Genomic DNA, 20317 nt, shown 5'->3' with positions numbered 1-20317 from the left:
CCTTCCGCATCTGCAGTGAAAGATGGCAGAGCTAGAGCGATGTTTGTCAGACCATGAGGCATCCCGAAAATCGTTCTTCTCATACAAACGTCTGTAGCGTCCGAACGGTTTGGCCCGCAAACTATTGACTCCTCTATGGAACGATGACTCTCACAAACATGATGGTGTTCTCCGTTTTGCTCTACGACCCCCAAAAGCGTCACGGGACTATGTCTGAACCGTTTGGGCTACACACTAATATGGCACCTCTGTGGAAAGGTGAGTCTCTCACGAACACTTATGTCAGTTGCTTTGCTCTAGGATATGCTCACAAGACTAGTCTGAAGGTAGCCAGGTACCAGTTTAAAAAAAGAATGGAAGTATATATGTAGTTAGTTTAGTGCCTAAAATAAGGGGTTAAGTCAGTGTTTCCCAAACTCGATCCTCAGGACCCCAAGTTTTTTTTTAAAGCTTTAATTATTTGAATCAGCAATATCAGATATAGGATAGACACTTCAGAACAAACTTCCTTTTAGATTTTTGGGGGGGACTATCAGTTTATCCATGTATGAAGCTTATAATGTGTTTCCATGGGCTAATAGCAGTAAGGCCAAATTCAATTTATCAATTTCTTTAAAATATATTATTTTGATACCTAAAGGGGTCCTAAAACTCAAAATCAAATAGCTAAATTATCCTTGGTATGACCATCTTTAATAAACAATTCCATATGTTAGCATAGTAGGACCCCCCCACACCCCCACCCGCTTAGACTCCAGAGGGTTAAGAGATGTGCTCGAAGTCATTTCCCTCATTCTTTTGTGCACCAGCAACGACAAACCTGCCTTGGAGAAGTCAATCAAGATGAAATCGGTCATAAAAATTCTGCAGTCAAAACCTGCTGGCTCTGGATCTGGTGGCAAGGACTCCGACAGCAGCCAGCGGAGATACGGACGCAGGAGCCCCAGCCTAGACCAGTTTGGCCGGGTGAAGAAAAGGCGGAGCACGAGCAGGGAGCGCAAAGAGCGGGGTGATAGATGCAAGTACAGGCGCAGTCGCAGCAGGAGCCGGGGCAGGGAGATGAACAGGAGACGAAGCCACAGTCTGGAGAGAAAAGATTACAACCACAGTAGCGGAAGCAAAAAGAGGACTTCCTCAACAAGGAGCCGCAGCAAGGAGCGAGATGGAACCAGTCAGAGGAGGTCCAAGAATTGTTCAAGCTCAGTAAGTAGATCTCCAGATAGAATGAACAATGAGCTAGAAAGAAAGAAGAAGGAACTAGAGGAGCTCAATGAGTTGATATACCGCAAGAGAGCCATAGTTGCCATGGAGAAACATGGTGGAGTTCCCAATTTCTTCTCAGAAGTGAAGCCTATGGAGAAGACCTGCTTTGACTACAATCATGGAATGGCAGAGCTTCCTACACAACCTAAACCACCCACTGACATCAAACCCAAGTCCATTCTGAAGAAACGATCAGACCATGTCGCAGGTCCACTTTTCTCAATGCAGGTCAGTTGTCATTTTTAAACGTTTCAATCATGTAGATAATCGTTTGTTCACTCTCAAGAATTTATAAGAGCTGGTTACATTCCATCGGAATATTCCACCGAGCCGGTGCTTTTTATAGTTATCATATATTGGTAAAAGAAACATATTATATCATCAGCATGATGAGCAATTTGTCAAATCAAATCATTTGTATGAAATGGGGGAAAGTCCAATTATAAATGTTTTGTTTATTCTCTCCAGACTGAACTCCCTAAAGCTCAACCTCTTGATCAAAGGCTTGTGGAACAATACGGTTATGACGTTGAGACGCCCTATAAACCACACTCTGCCCAACCACCCTACACCCAAACATCCAGTCAGAAGTCCTATTATGAACGTTCACTTGCTGGGCATCCTGTTCCTGACTTATCTGCCAAGTATGATCCATATGAGCAGACTTCTAGAGAGCACCCGTCGCAACCTTCTCCAGTTCGCCAAACACCTCTTGACCCTCATTCTTCAAATCAACCTCCCATTCGAGAGTCTCAGGAAAAGAACCCTAACCTGAACACCCAGCTCGCCCGTTTCCTCAACACCCTCAACAAAGGTGTGGATGCCGGTCTGCTGTCAGCTATGGTCAAGGAGTCTCAAGAGGAGATTGCTGGTATTCAGGAAGATAGTTACATACTTCAAAAGCCTTATTGCGAGTTGCTTGACCGTAGGGATGAAGATCAGTACAGAGATGAGCCCTGTACAGAGGAAGCGCCAGAGTGCCCACGCAGGGGCTTCATCAGGGAGCGAGTGAAGAACTCCAACGACTATGATAACTCCAGGAACGAAGACTGGCTGCTGCCTCACGAGAGAGCAATCCAGGAAGGTGGTGGCTTTCCCGGAATTCTTGGAATGATGTCCCACAGCCAGCTATTGAGAGAACCTGAACGTGTGGAAGAAGAGGACTTCCTCTATGGGGGTAAAGCCCCTGCAGCGGCTGAGAAGGAGCACTGTGAGAAACCTGGGCGGTCAGACAGGTACAGGGATAACAAGAGGTCCTGCTCAGCCAGAGTCCCGGTGGAGGAGACCAGGCAGCAGGAGAGTCGGGAAAAGACGCAGCACTTCGACAAGATCAAGAGCCTGCTCCAGGTCATCGGCTTGAATCTGGACACCTCAGAGGTCACCAAGCTTGCAGACAGGACCCAGGAGCGCCTCTACGGGACAAAGTCATCCAAACACTCATCCGAATCCTCAGAGAGAGAGACGAAGCACTCATCTAGGCGGGGAGATCGGCATCGGCACCGCACCACCGACGACTCTGATTCCAAAAGCTTGCGGTCAGCCTCGCCATTCAGGTCTTCCCAGCGGGAGGTGTACCTCAGCCCCCAAGACACCTCGGAACATGGAGGGTTCCTTGACCCGGAAGAGGAGGCGGCCTTAGAGAGGGCCAGGCAGATGCTGAGCCTCACCAGGACTGTGAGCGTCTTGCCCCCCACCCCCTCCTCACAGCCTGGCACCTCCTATTCCACCGCACAGTGGAACTGTCCTGAGAAGACCCAGCCCATCGCGCCTAAGAGTTGGCCTAGCAAGGGTTGTAGTACCAACTATCTCTCATCACTGCCACCCGGTTCCTCAGGTCCCCCCGAACAGATTTCCCCGGTTTCATCCATGACAAACACGCCTGATGTTCCAGCTGGTCAACAAGCAGCCGGGGTGTGTACTTTTACTTCACCTATGGGACAATCCCCTGACCTACTCACTGCCTTGCCCTCCTCCACTTATTATGGGGAGCCTAGTTCCCCCATGATACCGTTTACAAAGACTCAGTTCACACAACAATTGAATATATTGAATCAAGTGACTATATCAAATCCTACAAGGGATGTCTTGAGTCAAATCCTCCAAGTCACCAACCAGTCTAGATGCCTCAAGGTGATTGAAACAGTCAAAAGTGTGTCTGGTGCACAGCAGGATTCACCAAGACAAAATATCACCATACCTCTCCAGATCAAAACACAAAGCCCTGATTCTGCAGGTGGACGGCCCTCTCCTCCCCCTCAATCACCAGAGACTCGGGGTCCACCAGTGACAGAAGACGATATCAAGGCCAAACAGAAGAAAAGGGTATGTTGTGTTTTTTTTCATTCCGTGTGTAGAAGTTAGGAAACATTTTACCTGTCTGATTATGTTACATTTGTGTATGATATACAAGCCGCACCTTCAGTCCTTGGTGCTGTTTACATTTGAATTACAGTATAGGCCAACAGTATAGGACAGTTATCAGGAATTTACAATTACACACAACATAAGTACTCTTGGGAAAAGTGCAGTGTGTACAGAATTTTTGTACTCCCAATTCTATTCAATTGCTTCTGATAATTTCATGTTCTGGTTTTAGTGCATGTTGGCAAGTCAGTCCCAATCTGCTTAATTTAGGAATTGACTGTATTTACATTGGATAGACTTTGTGTGTGTCTCAATTTGTCACTGTTTTGTAGCTGGAGCAGTTTAACCTGCGGATGAGACGGAAGAATCAGGAGAGGAAGAACGATACTCGTGACACTAGGATAAACACAACAGGTACCAGATAAGCCTTAGAGTCAGGTTGAAACGTGGCAATATGGCCAGCCACCAATTGTAGCTTAGGTTAAGATTAGGTGATGCCAGAACAAGTCAAGAGCTGTACATACCTGGCACTAAACACAAATTAAAGTATAGGATGAGATGAGATGATACCATAGGTGTCAAGAGACGGCTATGGAGGAAACATAGGTAGGTTCGAGTCTTCACTTCAGTTTTACTTGCTCTTATTACAGCCATAGTTAATCACGTTTAAGTGATATCTTGGATTGCTTTAGCTATGATATTTTCTGTAATGTAAATATTACATTTTTATTATTGTGTTAGGGCTTGGTCTCGCTCAGAAAGTTTAGGTAACATTTTATTTAATGTCTACCACATTGCTTCACAAAGCATAGCCTTGTGTCTTGGAAGACCACATCAATGCCTGTTTATTTGCTTTGAAAGCCCTATCCTTGTAACAATTGACCAGTTTAGTGCTTGTCTTAAAATTGTGTAATGCAAGTATGTCCTAGTACGGAAGTGCCCATGCTTGGTTTATGCTCACATAGAAGCATTTAAAAAATATATATATTTATCTTCCACTGTGCGTGCAATACAATATTTTGATGAAAACATGTATTGCCCTCTGTGCGTGCAATACAATTTATGAACATGGTGGTCTTCAAGTGCTTTTGCACAGACAAACTAATAATAACAGAAACAATAGACCGACATAGACTCCCGTGTTCCTTTAATCTGGACAGGAGTTGCTCTAAATACAGATATTAATGTTAGCTAGCTTTAACATGTCATGTTTTCTCCAACAGCTAAAGGTAAGTATTTTAGCAGACTTTGCATCAATAGGTATTCAGCTGTTGAATTGCATTTTTGTTTGTGTAGTACAGAAACAGGGATTAGAGGAGCTTTAGGAAGGCTTCAATACTTTTAGGACTTTTTTAGAATTACTGTAAGTTTCTTGATTAGGGGATCTCTACTGCTAGGGAGAATTTTACCTGAATAGGGGACTTGTTAGTGTTGTTTTCACACCAAAACAGGGATAAACGTTGTCAATCTGACTACTAGCTAGGGCCTGCATGAGGGTGTGGTCTGGTAGTACTACACAAACAAGATCAAGCTAGGTCAGTTAGTGTGTAAGGTGTCTTTAGTGTCAAATATTTCTCATACCTCAGTTCATTAGGAGAGTTCTGTTATAGCACGAGACTAAGTTAACTAACTGCTGGAGGACGTAGTCTTGAGTGTCAGCTCCATCAGTTCTGGGCCAAAGGTGGAAGAAAAACAGCCAGCCTGCAGAGACCCAAGAGCTGGAGCACAGGTCAATCCTCGCAGTAACGTCAACCTAGCAGAGCCCCTGTGAAGCTAACCCATACATTTACCCTGTCTCATTATTGCGTTTTTACAGGAAAAGTTCCCAAAGTTACCTTTGCCAACACTGAGACTAGGAATGTGTGGATCTGTGGACACTCGCTTATATATTGGGCAGAGATGAGGGCCAAGTCGCCTGAGATTGGCATGCAGTTGGGCATGGACCCCAGCAGTGTGCGGGTGTGGTGGAAGGGCACACAGGGCATGACGTGGGCCCAGCTGCTGCCCCAGTTAGACCAGCTGAAGATCAAGTGGCCCAAACCGGACGTGGTCATCCTGCACCTGGGTGGGAACGATCTGGGTACCCAAAGCCCTGAAGCCCTTATGTCGTCTGTGAAGAAGGACCTGACCTCCATGAGGAGCATTTTCCCACAATGCCGGTTGGTCTGGTCCGACATCTTGCCCCGGATGTCCTGGAGGCAAACGGAGGACAGCGAAGCAGTGGACAATGTTAGAGCCGCCATCAACAGAAAAGCTCACGCCATCATCGCTGAGCTAGGTGGCACCGCTCTGACCCATAAAAACATCACGTGTTGCTCAGACGCAGGCCTGTACAGGCCAGACGGGGTTCATCTGTCTGGTAAAGGTATTGATACTTTCAACTTGAACCTGCAGGACTTTTTGGAGAAGTGGGAGACCGAGGCAAACGATGTTCCTGAGATGACTTAAGAAATGACCAATGAATGTTGTTTTTTATGGGGGGGGGTATTTTCATTTTTCTATTGTAATCGCTTCCTCTCTGCTGGTTGATTTAGATGTAATGTAACTTCATTGCAAATAATACATTCTGTTATCGGTGTATCCACTTTGATTAAATGCTGTATGTAATCTTACTTTATAAAGTTTTAGCATACTGGTGATTAGCATGTTCTGTTTATCCACAAAGTGCCAGGCTTTTACTTATTGTATACATTTTGTTGGGCAAAAAATAAATAAAACTAGACAATTGGGAAATATTGTGTCCCTGTCATTTTCATTCTGCTCCAAATCCTTTGAGATATGAAACTGCTGCTTGAATGCCTCTTACTAGGTAGTGCCTGTAAATTATGGTTATGGTGAAAGTATGATTATGGTGAAAGTATGCCAAACGGATTCCAGAGAACTAAGGAAAAGTCTTCAGTTTAGTGGAAATTCTTACATATATAACATATACTCACTTGATTTTTAAGTTAATTTCTGAAGAAAAGTTTATTGTCCAAAGTGTACACATCCAACAGAAATTCTACACGTAAACAAGAGGTTTATTTGTACATTGCTGCTAAAGCTTTTCTAGTGTAGTAGTTAGCTAGCAGAAGATTGGCCACTCCAAGGTTCTCTTATGTATTAGAATTCCTTTTATTTCTAACTTAATCCAGTCCATTTGAGTTTTTTCCCCCACTGCTTCCAAGCTGGTAGGTTGTCTGTGGCTGACCAGCGGTTTGCTTTTTCCTCCAATCTATCCAGGAGTCTCTACTCTTTTCCTAGGATGACCACAGGAATAGGTTTTGAACATCCAACAAGAGCAAACATGAAGTACATTTTCAATTTTTGTCATCTTTGGAAATTATACAGCATTCTGCAACATCAATAAAAGATCTGTGAAATCAAGTGTTAATGTACAGTGTACCATATTGTAGTGCCATATTGTTAGTGTATTGTGTTTTTGTATTAATATTATCAAAATATAAAAGTCTGTACCATAGGTGACATTGAGGTGTGCATGTTGTGACATCTGACATTGTGTGCTTGTTGAGAGGAAAGCGACGTAGCGGACAGAGTATCAAGAATAATGAAAAAGCATCCACTTTGTTTTTCAGAACTGTAAAAAAAAGAAAGTTGGATCAGGGTATGTTTTTTGTGGATAGTCTCTGTTTGAAATGTTTCTTAAAAATAAATGTACACCGCTGTCATAAGGCTTGTTACTAAACTTACTGGTATTCCTATCTTTTCACTCCTAAAATATCATTATGGTGTGACAAACACCAGCCTATTATGAAGATATGACTTGTGTCTATAATTTTACATTAGATTGATAGGCTACCAAAATCTATACCATATTGGTATGCACTACTTAGCCCCAAGCTTTTGATGCAACATACATTTTCAGTGTAGCCATGCTAATAAGTTGTTGAACATACTCAAATTAATTGCAATTAAAATGGACATGGCTAAAGCTGCTCGTCTGAATTCAACTAGTCAGACAAAAGTACGCTGGTGATTACACAAAAGGCAACTCAAACCCAGTGCTTTCAGAAATGTTAAGCCTTCAGACTCGAGGCGCTCCTCTACCCAGGTGTTGCTGCAGCATGCCAGATATCACAAAGCCTGGATGGGTATTTTCTGTATCAGCTAATCACAGAGATGCGTTCCTATGCTTAGACGTTGCTGACGCCTGACACCGTACTACACCTGGATAGGTATTTAAAGTATAAGCTAAGCCAGTGTTTCCTAATCCTGGTCCTCGAGTACCCCTAACAGTGCACATTTTCATTGTAACCGTGGACAAGCACACCTGATATAAAATGGTCAACTAATCATCAAGCCCTCAATGAGCTGAATGAGGTGTGTTTGTACAGGGCTACAATAACAATGTGTACTGTTGGGGGACCAGGGTTATATAGCAATTTGTCAGTCGATGACGTGGCACGCAACCATTGGTAGTTACGTCGCTTCGCCTCATATGTTATGCGGCGTTCACATCACAGGAGGTTGGTGACACCTTAATTGGGGAGGACGGGCTTGTGGTAATGGCTGTAGCGGAATCGGTGGAATGGTATCAAATACATCAAACACATGGTTTGATGCCAAATATATTTTATATTTGAGATTCTTCAAAGTAGCCACCCTTTGCCTTGACAGCTTTGCACACTTTTTGTATTCTCTCAACCAGCTGCATGAGGTAGTCACCTGGAATACATTTCAATTAACAGGTGTGCCTTGTTAAAAGTTAATTTGTGGAATTTCTTTCCTTCTTAATGCATTTGAGCCAATCAGTTGTGTTGTGACAAGGTAGGGGTGGTATACAGAAGATATCCCTATTTGGTTAAAAAAAAACCTAGTCCATAATATGGCAAAACAACTCAAATAAGCAAAGAGAAACGACAGTCCATCATTACTTTAAGACATGAAGGTCAGTCAATCCGGAAAATTTCAAGCTTTGAAAGTTTCTTCAAGTGCAGGCGCAAAAAACATCAAGCTCTATGATGAAACTGGCTCTCATGAGAAACGCCACAGGAAAGGAATACCCAGAGTTACCTCTGCTGCAGAGGATAAGTTTATTAGAGTTACCAGCCTCAGAAATTGCAGCCCAAATAAATGCAGTAACAGACACATCTCAACTAGAGGTCGACCGATTATGATTTTTCAACGCCAATACCGATTATTGGAGGACCAAAAAAAGCCGATACCGATTAATCGGCCGATTTTTAAAAATGTATTTGTAATAATGACAATTACAACAATACTGAATGAACACTTATTTTAACTTAATATAATACATCAATAAAATCAATTTAGCCTCATATAAATAATGAAACAATAATGCAAAAACAAAGTGTTGGAGAAGAAAGTAAAAGTGCAATATGTGCCATGTAAGAAAGCTAACGTTTAAGTTCCTTGCTCAGAACATGAGAACATATGAAAGCTGGTGGTTCCTTTTAACATGAGTCTTCAATATTCCCAGGTAAGAAGTTTTAGGTTGTAGTTATTATAGGAATTATAGGACTATTTCTCTCTATACGATTTGTATTTCATATACCTTTGACTATTGGATGTTCTTATAGGCACTTTAGTATTGCCAGTGTAACAGTATAGCTTCCATCCCTCTCCTCGCCGCTACCTGGGCTCGAACCAGGAACACATCGACAACAGCCACCCTCGAAGCAGCGTTACCCATGCAGAGCAAGGGGAATAACTACTCCAAGTCTCAGAGCGAGTGACGTTTGAAACGCTATTAGCGCGCACCCCGCTAACTATCTACCCATTTCACATCGGTTACACCAGCCTAATCTCGGGAGTTGATAGGCTTGAAGTCATAAACAGCGCAATGCTTGAAGCATTGCGAAGAGCTGCTGGCAAAACGCACGAAAGTGCTGTTTGAATGAATGCTTACGAGCCTGCTGGTGCCTACCACCGCTCAGTCAAACTGCTCTATCAAATCATAGACTTAATTATACATAATAACACACAGAAATACGAGCCTTAGGTCATTAATATGGTCGAATCCGGAAACTATCATCTCGAAAACAAAACGTTTATTCTTTCAGTGAAATACGGAACCGTTCCGTATTTTATCTTAACGGGTGGCATCCATAAATCTAAATATTCCTGTTACATTGCACAACCTTCAATGTTATGTCACAATTACGTAAAATTCCGGCAAATTAGTTCGCAATGAGCCAGGCGGCCCAAACTGTTGCATATACTCTGACTCTGCGTGCAATGAACGCAAGAAGTGACACAATTTCACCTGGTTAATATTGCCTGCTAACCTGGATTTCTTTTAGCTAAATATGCAGGTTTAAAAATATATACTTCTGTGTATTGATTTTAAGAAAGGCATTGATGTTTATGGTTAGGTACACGTTGGAGCAACGACAGTCCTTTTTCGCGAATGCGCACTGCATTGATTATATGCAACACAGGACACGCTAGATAAACTAGTAATATCATCAACCATGTGTAGTTATAACTAGTGATTATGATTGATTGATTGTTTTTTATAAGATAAGTTTAATGCTAGCTAGCAACTTACGTTGGCTTCTTACTGGATTCGCGTAACAGGCGGGCTCCTCGTGAGGCAGGTGGTTAGAGCGTTGGACTAGTTAACCGTAAGGTTGCAAGATTGAATCCCTGAGCTGACAAGGTAAAAATCTGTCGTTCTGCCCCTGAACAAGGCAGTTAACCCACCGTTCCTAGGCCGTCATTGAAAATAATAATGTGTTCTTAACTGACTTGCCTAGTTAAATAAAGGTGTAAAAAAAAATAATAATAATCGGCGTCCAAAATTACCGATTTCCGATTGTTATGAAAACTTGAAATCGGCCCTAATTAATCGGCCATTCCGATTAATCGGTCGACCTCTAATCTCAACATCAACTGTTCAGAGGAGACTGCGTGAATCAGGCCTTCATGGTCGAATTGCTGCAAAGAAACAACTACTAAAGGACACCAATAATAAGAATAGACTTGATTGGGCCAAGAAACACGAGTAATGGAGATTAGACCGGTGGAAATCTGTCTTTTGGTCTGATGAGTCCAAATTTGAGATTTTTGCTTCCAACCATCGTGTCTTTGTGAGGCGCAGAGTAGGTGAACGGATGATCTCCGCATGTGTGGTTCCCACCGTGAAGCATTGAGGAGATGTGATGGTGTGGGGGTGCTTTGCTGGTGACACTGTGATTTATTTAGAATTCAAGGCACACTTAACCAGCATGGCTACCACAGCATTCTGCAGCGATACGCCATCCCATCTGGTTTGTACTTAATGGGACTATCATTTGTTTTTCAACAGGACAATGACCCAACACACCTCCAGGCTGTGTAAGGACAATTTGACCAAGAAGGAGAGTGATGAAGTGCTGCATCATATGACCTGGCCTCCACAATCACCCGACCTCAACCCAATTGAGATGGTTTGGGATGAGTTGGACCGCAGAGTGAAGGAAAAGCAGCCAACAAGTGCTCAGCATATGTCGGAACTCCTTCAAGACTGCTGGAAAAGCATTCCTCATGAAAGTGGTTGAGAGAAAGCATTACACACTCTTGGCAATCATCAAGTGGCGCAGCGGTCTAAGGCACTGCATCTCAGTGCTAGAGGCTTCACTACAGACACCCTGGTTCGAATTCAGGCTGTATCACAACCGGCCATGATTGGGAGTCCCATAGGGTGGTGCACAATTGGCCCAGCGTTGTCCGGGTTTGGCTGGTGTAGGCTGTCATTGTAAATAAAAATTTGTTCTGAACTGACTTGCCTCGTTAAATAAAGGTTAAAGTCAAAGGGTTGCTACTTTGAAGTGTTTAACACTTTCTTCGTTACTACATGATTCCCTGTGTGTTATTTCATAGTTTTGTCTTCACTATTATTCTACAATGTAGAAAATAGTCAAAAGTAAAGAATGAGTAGGTGTGTAAACTTTTGACTGGTACTGTGTGTATATTTATATATATACAGTTTACATACACTTCGGTTGGAGTCATTAAAACTCATTTTTCAACCACTCCACAAATTTCTTGTTAACAAACTATAGTTTTGGCAAGTCGGTTAGGACATCTACTTTGTGCATGACACAAGTAATTTTCCCAACAATTGTTTACAGACAGATTATTTCACTTATAATTCACTGTATCACAATTCCAGTGGGTCAGAAGTTTACATACATTAAATTGACTGTGCCTTTAAACAGCGTGGGAAATTCCAGAAAATGATGTCATGGCGTTAGAAGCTTCTGATAGGCTAATTGACATAATTTGAGTCAATTGGAGGTGTACCTGTAGATGTATTTCAAGGCCTACCTTCAAACTCAGTGCCTCTTTGCTTGACATCATGGGAAAATCAAAAGAAATCAGCCAAGACCTCAGAAAATAAATTGTAGACCTCAACAAGTCTTGTTCATCCTTGGGAGCAATTTCCAAACGCATGAAGGTACCACGTTCATCTGTACTAACAATAGTACGCAAGTATGAACACCATGGGACCACGCAGCCGTCATACCGCTCAGGAAGGAGACGTGTTCTGTCTCCTAGAGATGAACGTACTTTGGTGCGAAAGTGTAAATCAATCGCAGAACAACAGCAAAGGACCTCGTGAAGATGCTGGAGGAAACAGGTACAAAATTATATTTTTCCACAGTAAAACGTGTCCTATATTGACATGACCTGAAAGGCTGCTAAGCAAGGAAGAAGTCACTGTTCCAAAACCGCCATAAAAAAGCCAGGCTACGGTTTGCAACTGCACATGGGGACAAAGATTGTACTTTTTTGAGTAATGTCCTCTAGTCTGATGAAACAAAAATAGAACTGTTTGGCCATAATGACCATCGTTATGTTTGGAGGGAAAAGGGGGATGCTTGCAAGCTGAAGAACACCATCCCAACTGTGAAGCATGGGGGTAGCAGCATCATGTTGTGGGGACTGGTGCACTTCACAAAATAGATGGCATCATGAGGAAGCAAAATTATGTGGATATGTTGAAGCAACATCTCAAGACATCAGTCAGGAAGTTAAAGCTTGGTCGCAAATGGGTCTTCCAAATGGACAATGACCCCAAGCAAACTTCCAAAGTTGTGGTAAAATGGCTTAAGGACAACAAAGTCAAGGTATTGGAGTGGCCATCACAAAGCCCTGACCTCAATCCTATAGAAAATGTGTGGACAGAACTGAAAAAGTGTGTGCGAGCAAGGAGGCCTACAAACCTGACTCCGTTACACCAGGAGGAATGGGCCAAAATTCACCCAACTTATTGTGGGAAACTTGTGGAAGGCTACCCAAAACGTTTGACCCAAGTTAAACAATTTGAAGGCAATGCTACCAAATACTAATTGAGTGTATGCAAACTTCTGACTCACTGAGAATGTGATGAAAGAAATAAAAGCTGAAATAAATCATTCTATCTACTATTATGCTGACATTTCACATTCTTAAAATAAAGTGGTGATCCTAACTGACCTAAAACAAGGAATTTTTACTCGGATTTAAATGTCAGGAATTGTGAAAAACGGAGTTTAAATGTATTTGGCTAAGGCATATGTAAACTTCCGACTTCAACTGTGTGTGTATGTATATATATATTTCGGGAATGGGGAGGACGGTCTGTTATTTTACGGACTATGGTCGGAATTAGCATGGCTCTTTTATTTTTTTAGTAGTATGGGATTGGGTAGGACTCGGACGATTTAAGTTTTTGTTGTATTTTGTTTAAAATAACCGTGATCGACCACACACTCCATCACAGTAGGTGGCGGCATGCACCGTTCACGTTTGTTGGCGGACCGCTAAAATATGAAAGAAGAAAACAAGGTTTTTCGGTTCAATCAGGCCGGAAATCGTAACACAGTGAGCGCTGTGTTCGTCAAACAAACTGAAATAGCTACATGGTAGTTAGAATGTTACCACTAGCTGCAGACATACAGTAAGTAATATAAAACGGCAATGTGTACTAAATCTATTCGGTAGTAAGTGGCTGTAATTGATAGGAAAAGTCCAATTTAACAGTTAAATATGTATCGTGGACGGCCTCCACCTCGAGGAGGGTATCCGCCGCCGTACGAGGGCCGTGGCCCACCGCCCCGTGGTCTTACGCCTGGCAGGCCGTATCCTCGGCCTCCGTTTAGAGAAGAACGAGGAAGGCCCAGACCGCCGTTTGAGGGTTACCATGACGGACCACCTCCAGATCCATACAGACGTTCTCCACCGCGCAGGAGGTATACTTCAGCTGGTTCGGGAAGTCGCAGAGGACCAGGTGGTGAATACTGGGGCAGCGGCCCTCCCCAAAGAGAAGTAAGTACAATCATTATTTGCACGTTACTGCTACCTGACCAGCTTACCACTAGTTAATTACATTGTTAAACGCAGCTATACATTTTTTTGCGTTACTAGGCTAGTTAGCATAACCATTTGATCACTGTTTATTGTTTGCTGAATCAGTAACGTTATCTGGTGTGTATTCATTACGTCTCGCAACGGAAACCGTTTAAGAACCAATCGGAAGGTAACTGTGGGGTCGACCTTAATTTGTCCAATAGAAACTAATTTGTCTCAAAACATTTTCCGTTTGGAGTAAACGGTTTCTGTTTGAAATAAATCAAGCAACAGACGAAACGTTTTGCAACTGAATCGACATAAGGAATATACTCCTGTGCAGGGGAGGAGACAATGAGTATGACAAGTCTCCTCTATCCCAGTTAGCAACCATTCATTTTTCCATTAGACAGTTCTGCAAGTCAAAGTACGTTTGTTACTCCCCAAATATGGAGTTTCTCTGAGCAACTTTCATCTTTTACTGCCATCATGCCTGGTATGTACTTCCAAAAAATGTCGAAATTAAAATTTACAAGCACCCAAAAAAAGTATTGTTTTTGACCAAATCTCTTCAGAAAGATTTACTCTAAAAACATTGTCTACTTAATCTATTTAAATACAGGGGTGAAAGTAAGGAGGTCTGGTACAGTGTCCAGGCAAAATCAATAGTGGGGGTACGCCATACCTGTAAAACCTTAGCCTATCCCAATAATGAAAACAATTGCTCATTCATCCCCCCCTTCTCTCCCCTGTAACTATTCCCCAGGTCGTTGCTGTAAATGAGAAGGTGTTCTCAGTCAACTTACCTGGTTAAATAAAATACATAAAAACAAATGTCAAGAAAACTGTAGGCTATTACTCCATTATTTATAATTACCGTAAGTGTCAGAGGCAGGAAAAATTTGCAAATGGAAACTGGTGGACAGCCTACGCTCCAAAATGAAATGTGGTTCGACAAGAACACAAAATTTTTGCCAAGGCAGAGATGAATGACGGACACGAGACGCGCACAGACAGCAGTGGAGGCATTCATTCTGGCCTAATGACCATCGCCAAATGTCATTACATTTTTGGTGTTTTGTGTAACAGATGTCTCTTTCCATTCACCACTGTTTGGAGGTTGGAAATATGTTGCGAGTGGATGAACATGCGTGGGTAACCTAGTAAAAGAGCCCTTTTGAAGTGATTGTTTGACAATCAAATGAAAACATCATGACTGGTTGGGTTTATGCCACAATAAATGGTAATACATTTTAAAACTCATGTCGTGTATGACTAGGCCCACAGATGCTATTGAATTAATAGGTATTCTAAATATAATTCTCTGATTTAGGCCCCATGGCCGGCCTGCCCATTATGCAGGATCAGGTAGCTGCCTAGAGCGTCAGTTTGACGAGGGTGGCATTGTCTGTGCCCAGTGCGCCTCTCCAGGGTGCTGTTGGAGAGACGCAGCGCTGGGGCACTCCACAAACACTGCATAACGTTCATTTAAACATCAGTTATGTAGCCTACGGTAGAAAGAGTAGTAGGCTATGTGGTTTTTCTGTATCCAATAGACTGGAGACTAAATGTATTAAAATGTCATGAGATAATAATAACAAGTGTCTTAACTTATTAATGAGGAGGGAGAGTGCAGGAGAAAGTCAACCAAAAAGGCATGCGGGTGGATGTCAGCTTTGGAGCGGCTGCAGCATAATCAGAGGTGGACAGCAAATGGTGCTAAAAGTAATTAATTTCAACAATTGTTTTTTATTTTAATTTGACTTCACTAACAACATGAGAGCTTTGTTGTAGCCTATTTCTTCCTATGAAATAAGAGGTAGGACTACCTGTTTGGCAGATGCAGTTATGCTATCCATAGATTTACCAGTATAACCAAACTGCCAATACTGTTACCATGCACTCCGTAAATACATCTGTGTCTGAGAAGGGCTTGGCTTGGTGTTTGGTTAAAACCATGGGTCAAATTGAGTGAGGGTATGCCATACCTAGGGTTGCAAAGGGTTGGAAACTTTCCGGTATATTTCTGAAAATTTTCCGTGGGAAGTTAAGCCCTGGAATTTGGGGAATTTTGCTTAAATTCATCAAAAAAGTTAGCTTATAACAGTCAACCTTTTTTGTGGTATACACACACAAGGCAATTCTAGGTTTTGTGGCATATTTTGGTTTAACTATCCCCAATTCAATAGAATTGCAACTCTACATGCACAGTGCATTAATCCATCACATGTACAGTGCACTCTTCCATCACATGTACAGCTGATTCTCAAAATCTTGCACACTAATGAGATGCTATTGAGCCCACACTACTACACTGTCTGAGCCAAGGAACTACATGCTTTCTGGTAAGTTTTGATTACAATTCTGGGTGGGGTGAAATATATTTTATGACATTATTTTTTGTTAACTAGTAAATAGTAGCCTACAACAAAGTGTGTTTAAATAATTTCTAACTTGTTAACAATTTCTGCTAGTTAGTATTTGCTACCATGTGGGTTTTAGCTTGCTTGAGCCTGCTAACTGAGTGTTAATTCCCCTGTTTCCATACGTTTTTCATTTTAAAACATTTATCTTACAAAGGAGTTGTTTAATCTAACTGCTGAACTATTTATCTGTACATGGAATTGTATTTGGGTTGCTTTTACTCATTTGTTTCTAATCTTTACAGGAAAATGCCACGGGAACTATCTGATGTGTGGAGACATTTCACTGCAGCTAATGTAGAAGGAAAAGCTGTGTACATTTGCAAATACTGTGCCAAATCATATTTGAAGAATGCAACAAAGCTGCAGAATGATCTGGCCAAGTGTATAAAGTTCCCTCAGCCCTCACAACAAGCAACCTCTGACAAAAGTCCCTCTACTTCTATTCGAGGTGAAAATTATGAATCAGACACCTTATCGATAGCAACAGCTCATTGTCCTCCTGGAATCAGAAGTTTGTTTGATTCAATGGAGGAACATAGTCAGAGAAATGCTGATTAATGTCTTGCTCGAGCTGTGTATGCAACTGGTTCACCTCATGCTCACAGGCAATGTTTATTGGAAGAGATTTCTGAACGTTCTTTGCCCAGCATACACCCGTCCAACCAGACATGCTTTATCTACTCATTTGCTGGATGCAGAGTTCAAGTGAATGTCAAGCAAATCATAGAGAAAGCAGACTGTATTGCAATTATCTCTGATGGGTGGTTGAATGTTTGTGGGCAAGGAATAATTAACTACATCTCCACCCCTCAGCCAGTATTCTACAAGAGCACAGACACAAGGACATCAGACATTGCAGATGAGCTGAAGGCAGTCATCAGTGACCTTGGACCACAGAAGGTATTTGCACTGGTGACAGACAATGCTGCGAACATGAAGGCTGCTTGGTCTAAAGTGGAGGAGTCCTACCCTCACATCACACCCATTGGCTGTGCTGCTCATGCATTGAATCTGCTCCTCAAAGACATCATGGCACTGAAAACAATGGATACACTCTACAAGAGAGCCAAGGAAATGGTTAGGTATGTGAAGGGTCATCAAGTTATAGCAGCAATCTACCTCCCCAAGCAAAGTGAGCAACACCCGTTGGGGTGGTGGTGTTATCATGTTTGACAGTCTCCTGGAGGGGAAGGAGTATCTCCAAGAAATGGCTATATCACAGTCTGCCGATATGGACAGCCCCATCAAGAGGATCCTCCTAGATGATGTATTTTGGGAGAGAGTGGTAAGCAGCCTGAAACTCCTGAAACCTATAGCAGTAGCCATTGCATGGATTGAGGGAGACAATGCCATCCTGTCTGATGTTCAGTCTCTGCTTGCAGATGTAAGAGAAGAAATCCATACTGCCCTGCCCACTTCACTGTTGCTCCAAGCAGAGGAAACTTCAGTTCTGAAATACATCAAAAAGCGTGAAGACTTCTGCCTGAAGCCCATACATGCCGCAGCATACATGTTGGACCCCAGGTATGCTGGCAAGAGCATCCTGTCAGGTGCAGAGATCAACAAGGCCTATGGTGTCATCACTACTGTGTCTCGCCACCTTGGCCTAGATGAGGACACGGTTCTTGGCAGTCTGGCGAAGTACACTTCCAAGCAAGGGCTTTGGGATGGAGATGCAATTTGGCAGTCGTGCCAACATATCTCATCTGCCACCTGTTGGAAGTGGACTTTGTGGATCTGAGGCTCTTTCCCCTGTTGCCTCATCATCCTCCAAATCCCACCAACATCAGCCGTGTCAGAGCGCAACTGGTCCTTGTTTGGGAACACACACACCAAAGCACGCAACAGGCTGACCAATACAAGGGTGGAAAAATTGGTGGCTATCCTAGCAAATTTGAGGCATTTTGAGCCTGACAACGAGCCATCCTCAACAGGGTTTGAGAGTGACAGTGAAGATGAGTCCTCAGAGCCTGGTGTTAAAGAGGAGGTCCAGGGAGAAGACATGGAAGCCTGAGAGGAAGACAACCAAAGCTTTAGTTTCTAGACTATCATTTTACAGATGTATATTGAAAACATTTTTGGGAGATGGATCATTCAATATTCCCTTTTGTTGTTCAGTGAAATCATTCCATGGGAAGAGTCAACTTATTTAATTAAAATTCAATTCGTAACTAAATATTTGTTTTCTATTAGAAGGAATTAATCATAAGTAGACATAATTGTAAATGATAAGGTAACAGGTTTATGTTTCTGTCTCCATATGATATGGTTAATATATCCAATGCAAAAAGCATCTACTTTTAAATGGTATTAATATTAATTTGCATATTCCTGTTAATTCCCACGGAAAGTTTCCACCTCTGAAAATTCCCCAAAATGGGGTTACGTGTGTGTCAGAGCTGTGTGTAAGTAGACCTATGCAAACAATTTGGGATTTTCAACACATTAATGTTTCTTATAAAAAGAAGTTGCGCAGTTAGGCTCTCCTCAACTCTTAGCCAAGAGAGACTGGCACGCATAGTATTTATATCAGCTCTCTTAATTACAATGAAGAGCAAGACGTGCCGCTCTGTTCTGGGCCAGCTGCAGCTTAACTAGGCCTTTCGTTGCAGCACTTGACCACACGACTGAATAATCACAATAAGACAAAACTAGAGCCTGCAGGACTTGCTTTTTGGAGTGTGGTGTCCAAAAAGCAGAGCATCTGTTTATTACGTACAGAACTCTCCCCATCTTTACATCCATTGAATCTACATGTTTTGACAATGACAATCTATGGTAAAGTCAAGTAATTTAGTCTACTCAAGTTGTTCAGCCACACCATTCATTACCAGATTCAGCTGAGGTCTAGAACTTAGAGAATGATTTGTACCAAATACAAAGCTTTTAGTTTTAGAGATGTTCTGGACCAGTTTATTACTTGCCACCCATTCCAAGACAGACTGCAACTCTTTAAGCATTTCAAAGGACTTCATTACAGACAGAAATACTCCTCAGTTTCATCAACTGTCTGGGTGGCTGGTCTCTGACGATCCCCCAGATTAAGAAGCTGGATGTGGAGGTCTTGCTGGTGTGGTTACACATGGTCTGCGCTTGTGAGGCCGATTTGGACATACTAACAAATTCTTTAAAATAAGGATGCACGATATATCTGTGAACATATCAGAATCATCCGATACCGATATTTGCATTTTTAGCTAATATCGGCCAATTCTGATATGTTCACAGATATATCGTGCATGTCTAGTTTAATGCCCCGATGTGCAAAACCGATGTCAGAGCTGACGTGCATACCTATATAACGTAGGTGATGACTTAATGACGCCACGTTAAATTTTGCACTATACACGCAACACAGCATTCCTAAACTAGCCCACAATGTCGGCTGTGTGGATCAACAGTCAACAAGTCGAGCAGTCATTTGAAAGCGTAACAACATTTCAGCGAGACAACTCAAAGGTGAAATCTATTAAAGCCAAGATAATGGAATTCATTGCCCTTGACAATCAACCGTTCTCTGTCGTGGGGTGATGTTGGCTTTCGCCGACTGGTCGAGCACCGGTCCACACTACCAAGTGTGCTATTTTTCAGATGTTGCCCTACCGGAGTTACAGTAATAGAGTCACTGCTATTAGCTTCACGACATGCATACTATGGAATGCCGTTTGGGTCTTTGAGTGTCAAAAAAGATACAGTAGCACTGTCAAAGCTGTGCAAAAAAGCAAAAACCGGCCACGAACGATGTGTTTACAATACCGCGTTGGTAATAAAGCATAATTTGTTCGACTGCAAATTCTGGCGTAGCTAGCTTTAGCTTGATACCTAGGTAGCACCAATACAAGCAGCCTGAAAATAATGACCAGTAGAACCTGCAGTCATTTTCATTATTCTTAGCAATGATTTAGGAATCCTTGTAAGTATTAGCTAGGTTGCCACTTGTTGTTCGCCTATTGAAATTGAGCTTCAGTTCATGAAAATAAATAGCTAGT

The 20317-nt window shown here is 42.3% G+C and overlaps 2 protein-coding genes and 1 long non-coding RNA gene across 5 annotated transcripts in view; 2 read left to right on the top strand and 1 right to left on the bottom strand.

The window, feature by feature from the left end:
* The first annotated feature begins 144 nt into the window (after positions 1–144).
* LOC120017582 lies at positions 145–6360 on the top strand. Its single transcript, XM_038960439.1, has 5 exons — positions 145–258; positions 810–1491; positions 1732–3585; positions 3960–4041; positions 5444–6360. The coding sequence occupies exons 2-5, from the start codon at positions 844–846 to the stop codon at positions 6073–6075; spliced, it is 3216 nt and encodes a 1071-aa protein (XP_038816367.1). The 5' UTR covers positions 145–258; positions 810–843; the 3' UTR covers positions 6076–6360.
* Positions 6361–6607: 247 nt separating this feature from the next.
* Positions 6608–14047, bottom strand: LOC120017585. Its single transcript, XR_005472129.1, has 3 exons — positions 13756–14047; positions 7084–7204; positions 6608–6866 (listed from the first exon to the last, which is right to left on the bottom strand). It is a non-coding gene; the product is annotated as an uncharacterized LOC120017585 (long non-coding RNA).
* LOC120017581 (zinc finger protein 318-like) overlaps positions 13428–20317 on the top strand; it is a 26162-nt gene continuing 19272 nt past the window's right edge. For all 3 annotated transcript variants that reach the window (XR_005472127.1, XM_038960438.1, XM_038960437.1), the window contains exon 1: positions 13428–13881. Coding sequence is in view for 2 of the 3 variants with exons in the window: in XM_038960438.1 (XP_038816366.1) it covers positions 13603–13881 (279 nt within the window). In the remaining variant the exon portion in view is untranslated. The remainder of the gene's footprint in view (positions 13882–20317) is intronic.

Source organism: Salvelinus namaycush, chromosome 22 (assembly GCF_016432855.1).
Source record: "Salvelinus namaycush isolate Seneca chromosome 22, SaNama_1.0, whole genome shotgun sequence".
Classification (NCBI taxonomy): domain Eukaryota; kingdom Metazoa; phylum Chordata; class Actinopteri; order Salmoniformes; family Salmonidae; genus Salvelinus; species Salvelinus namaycush.
Note: the sequence above shows the minus strand (reverse complement) of the source record. Positions and strands in the feature narration are given on the sequence as shown.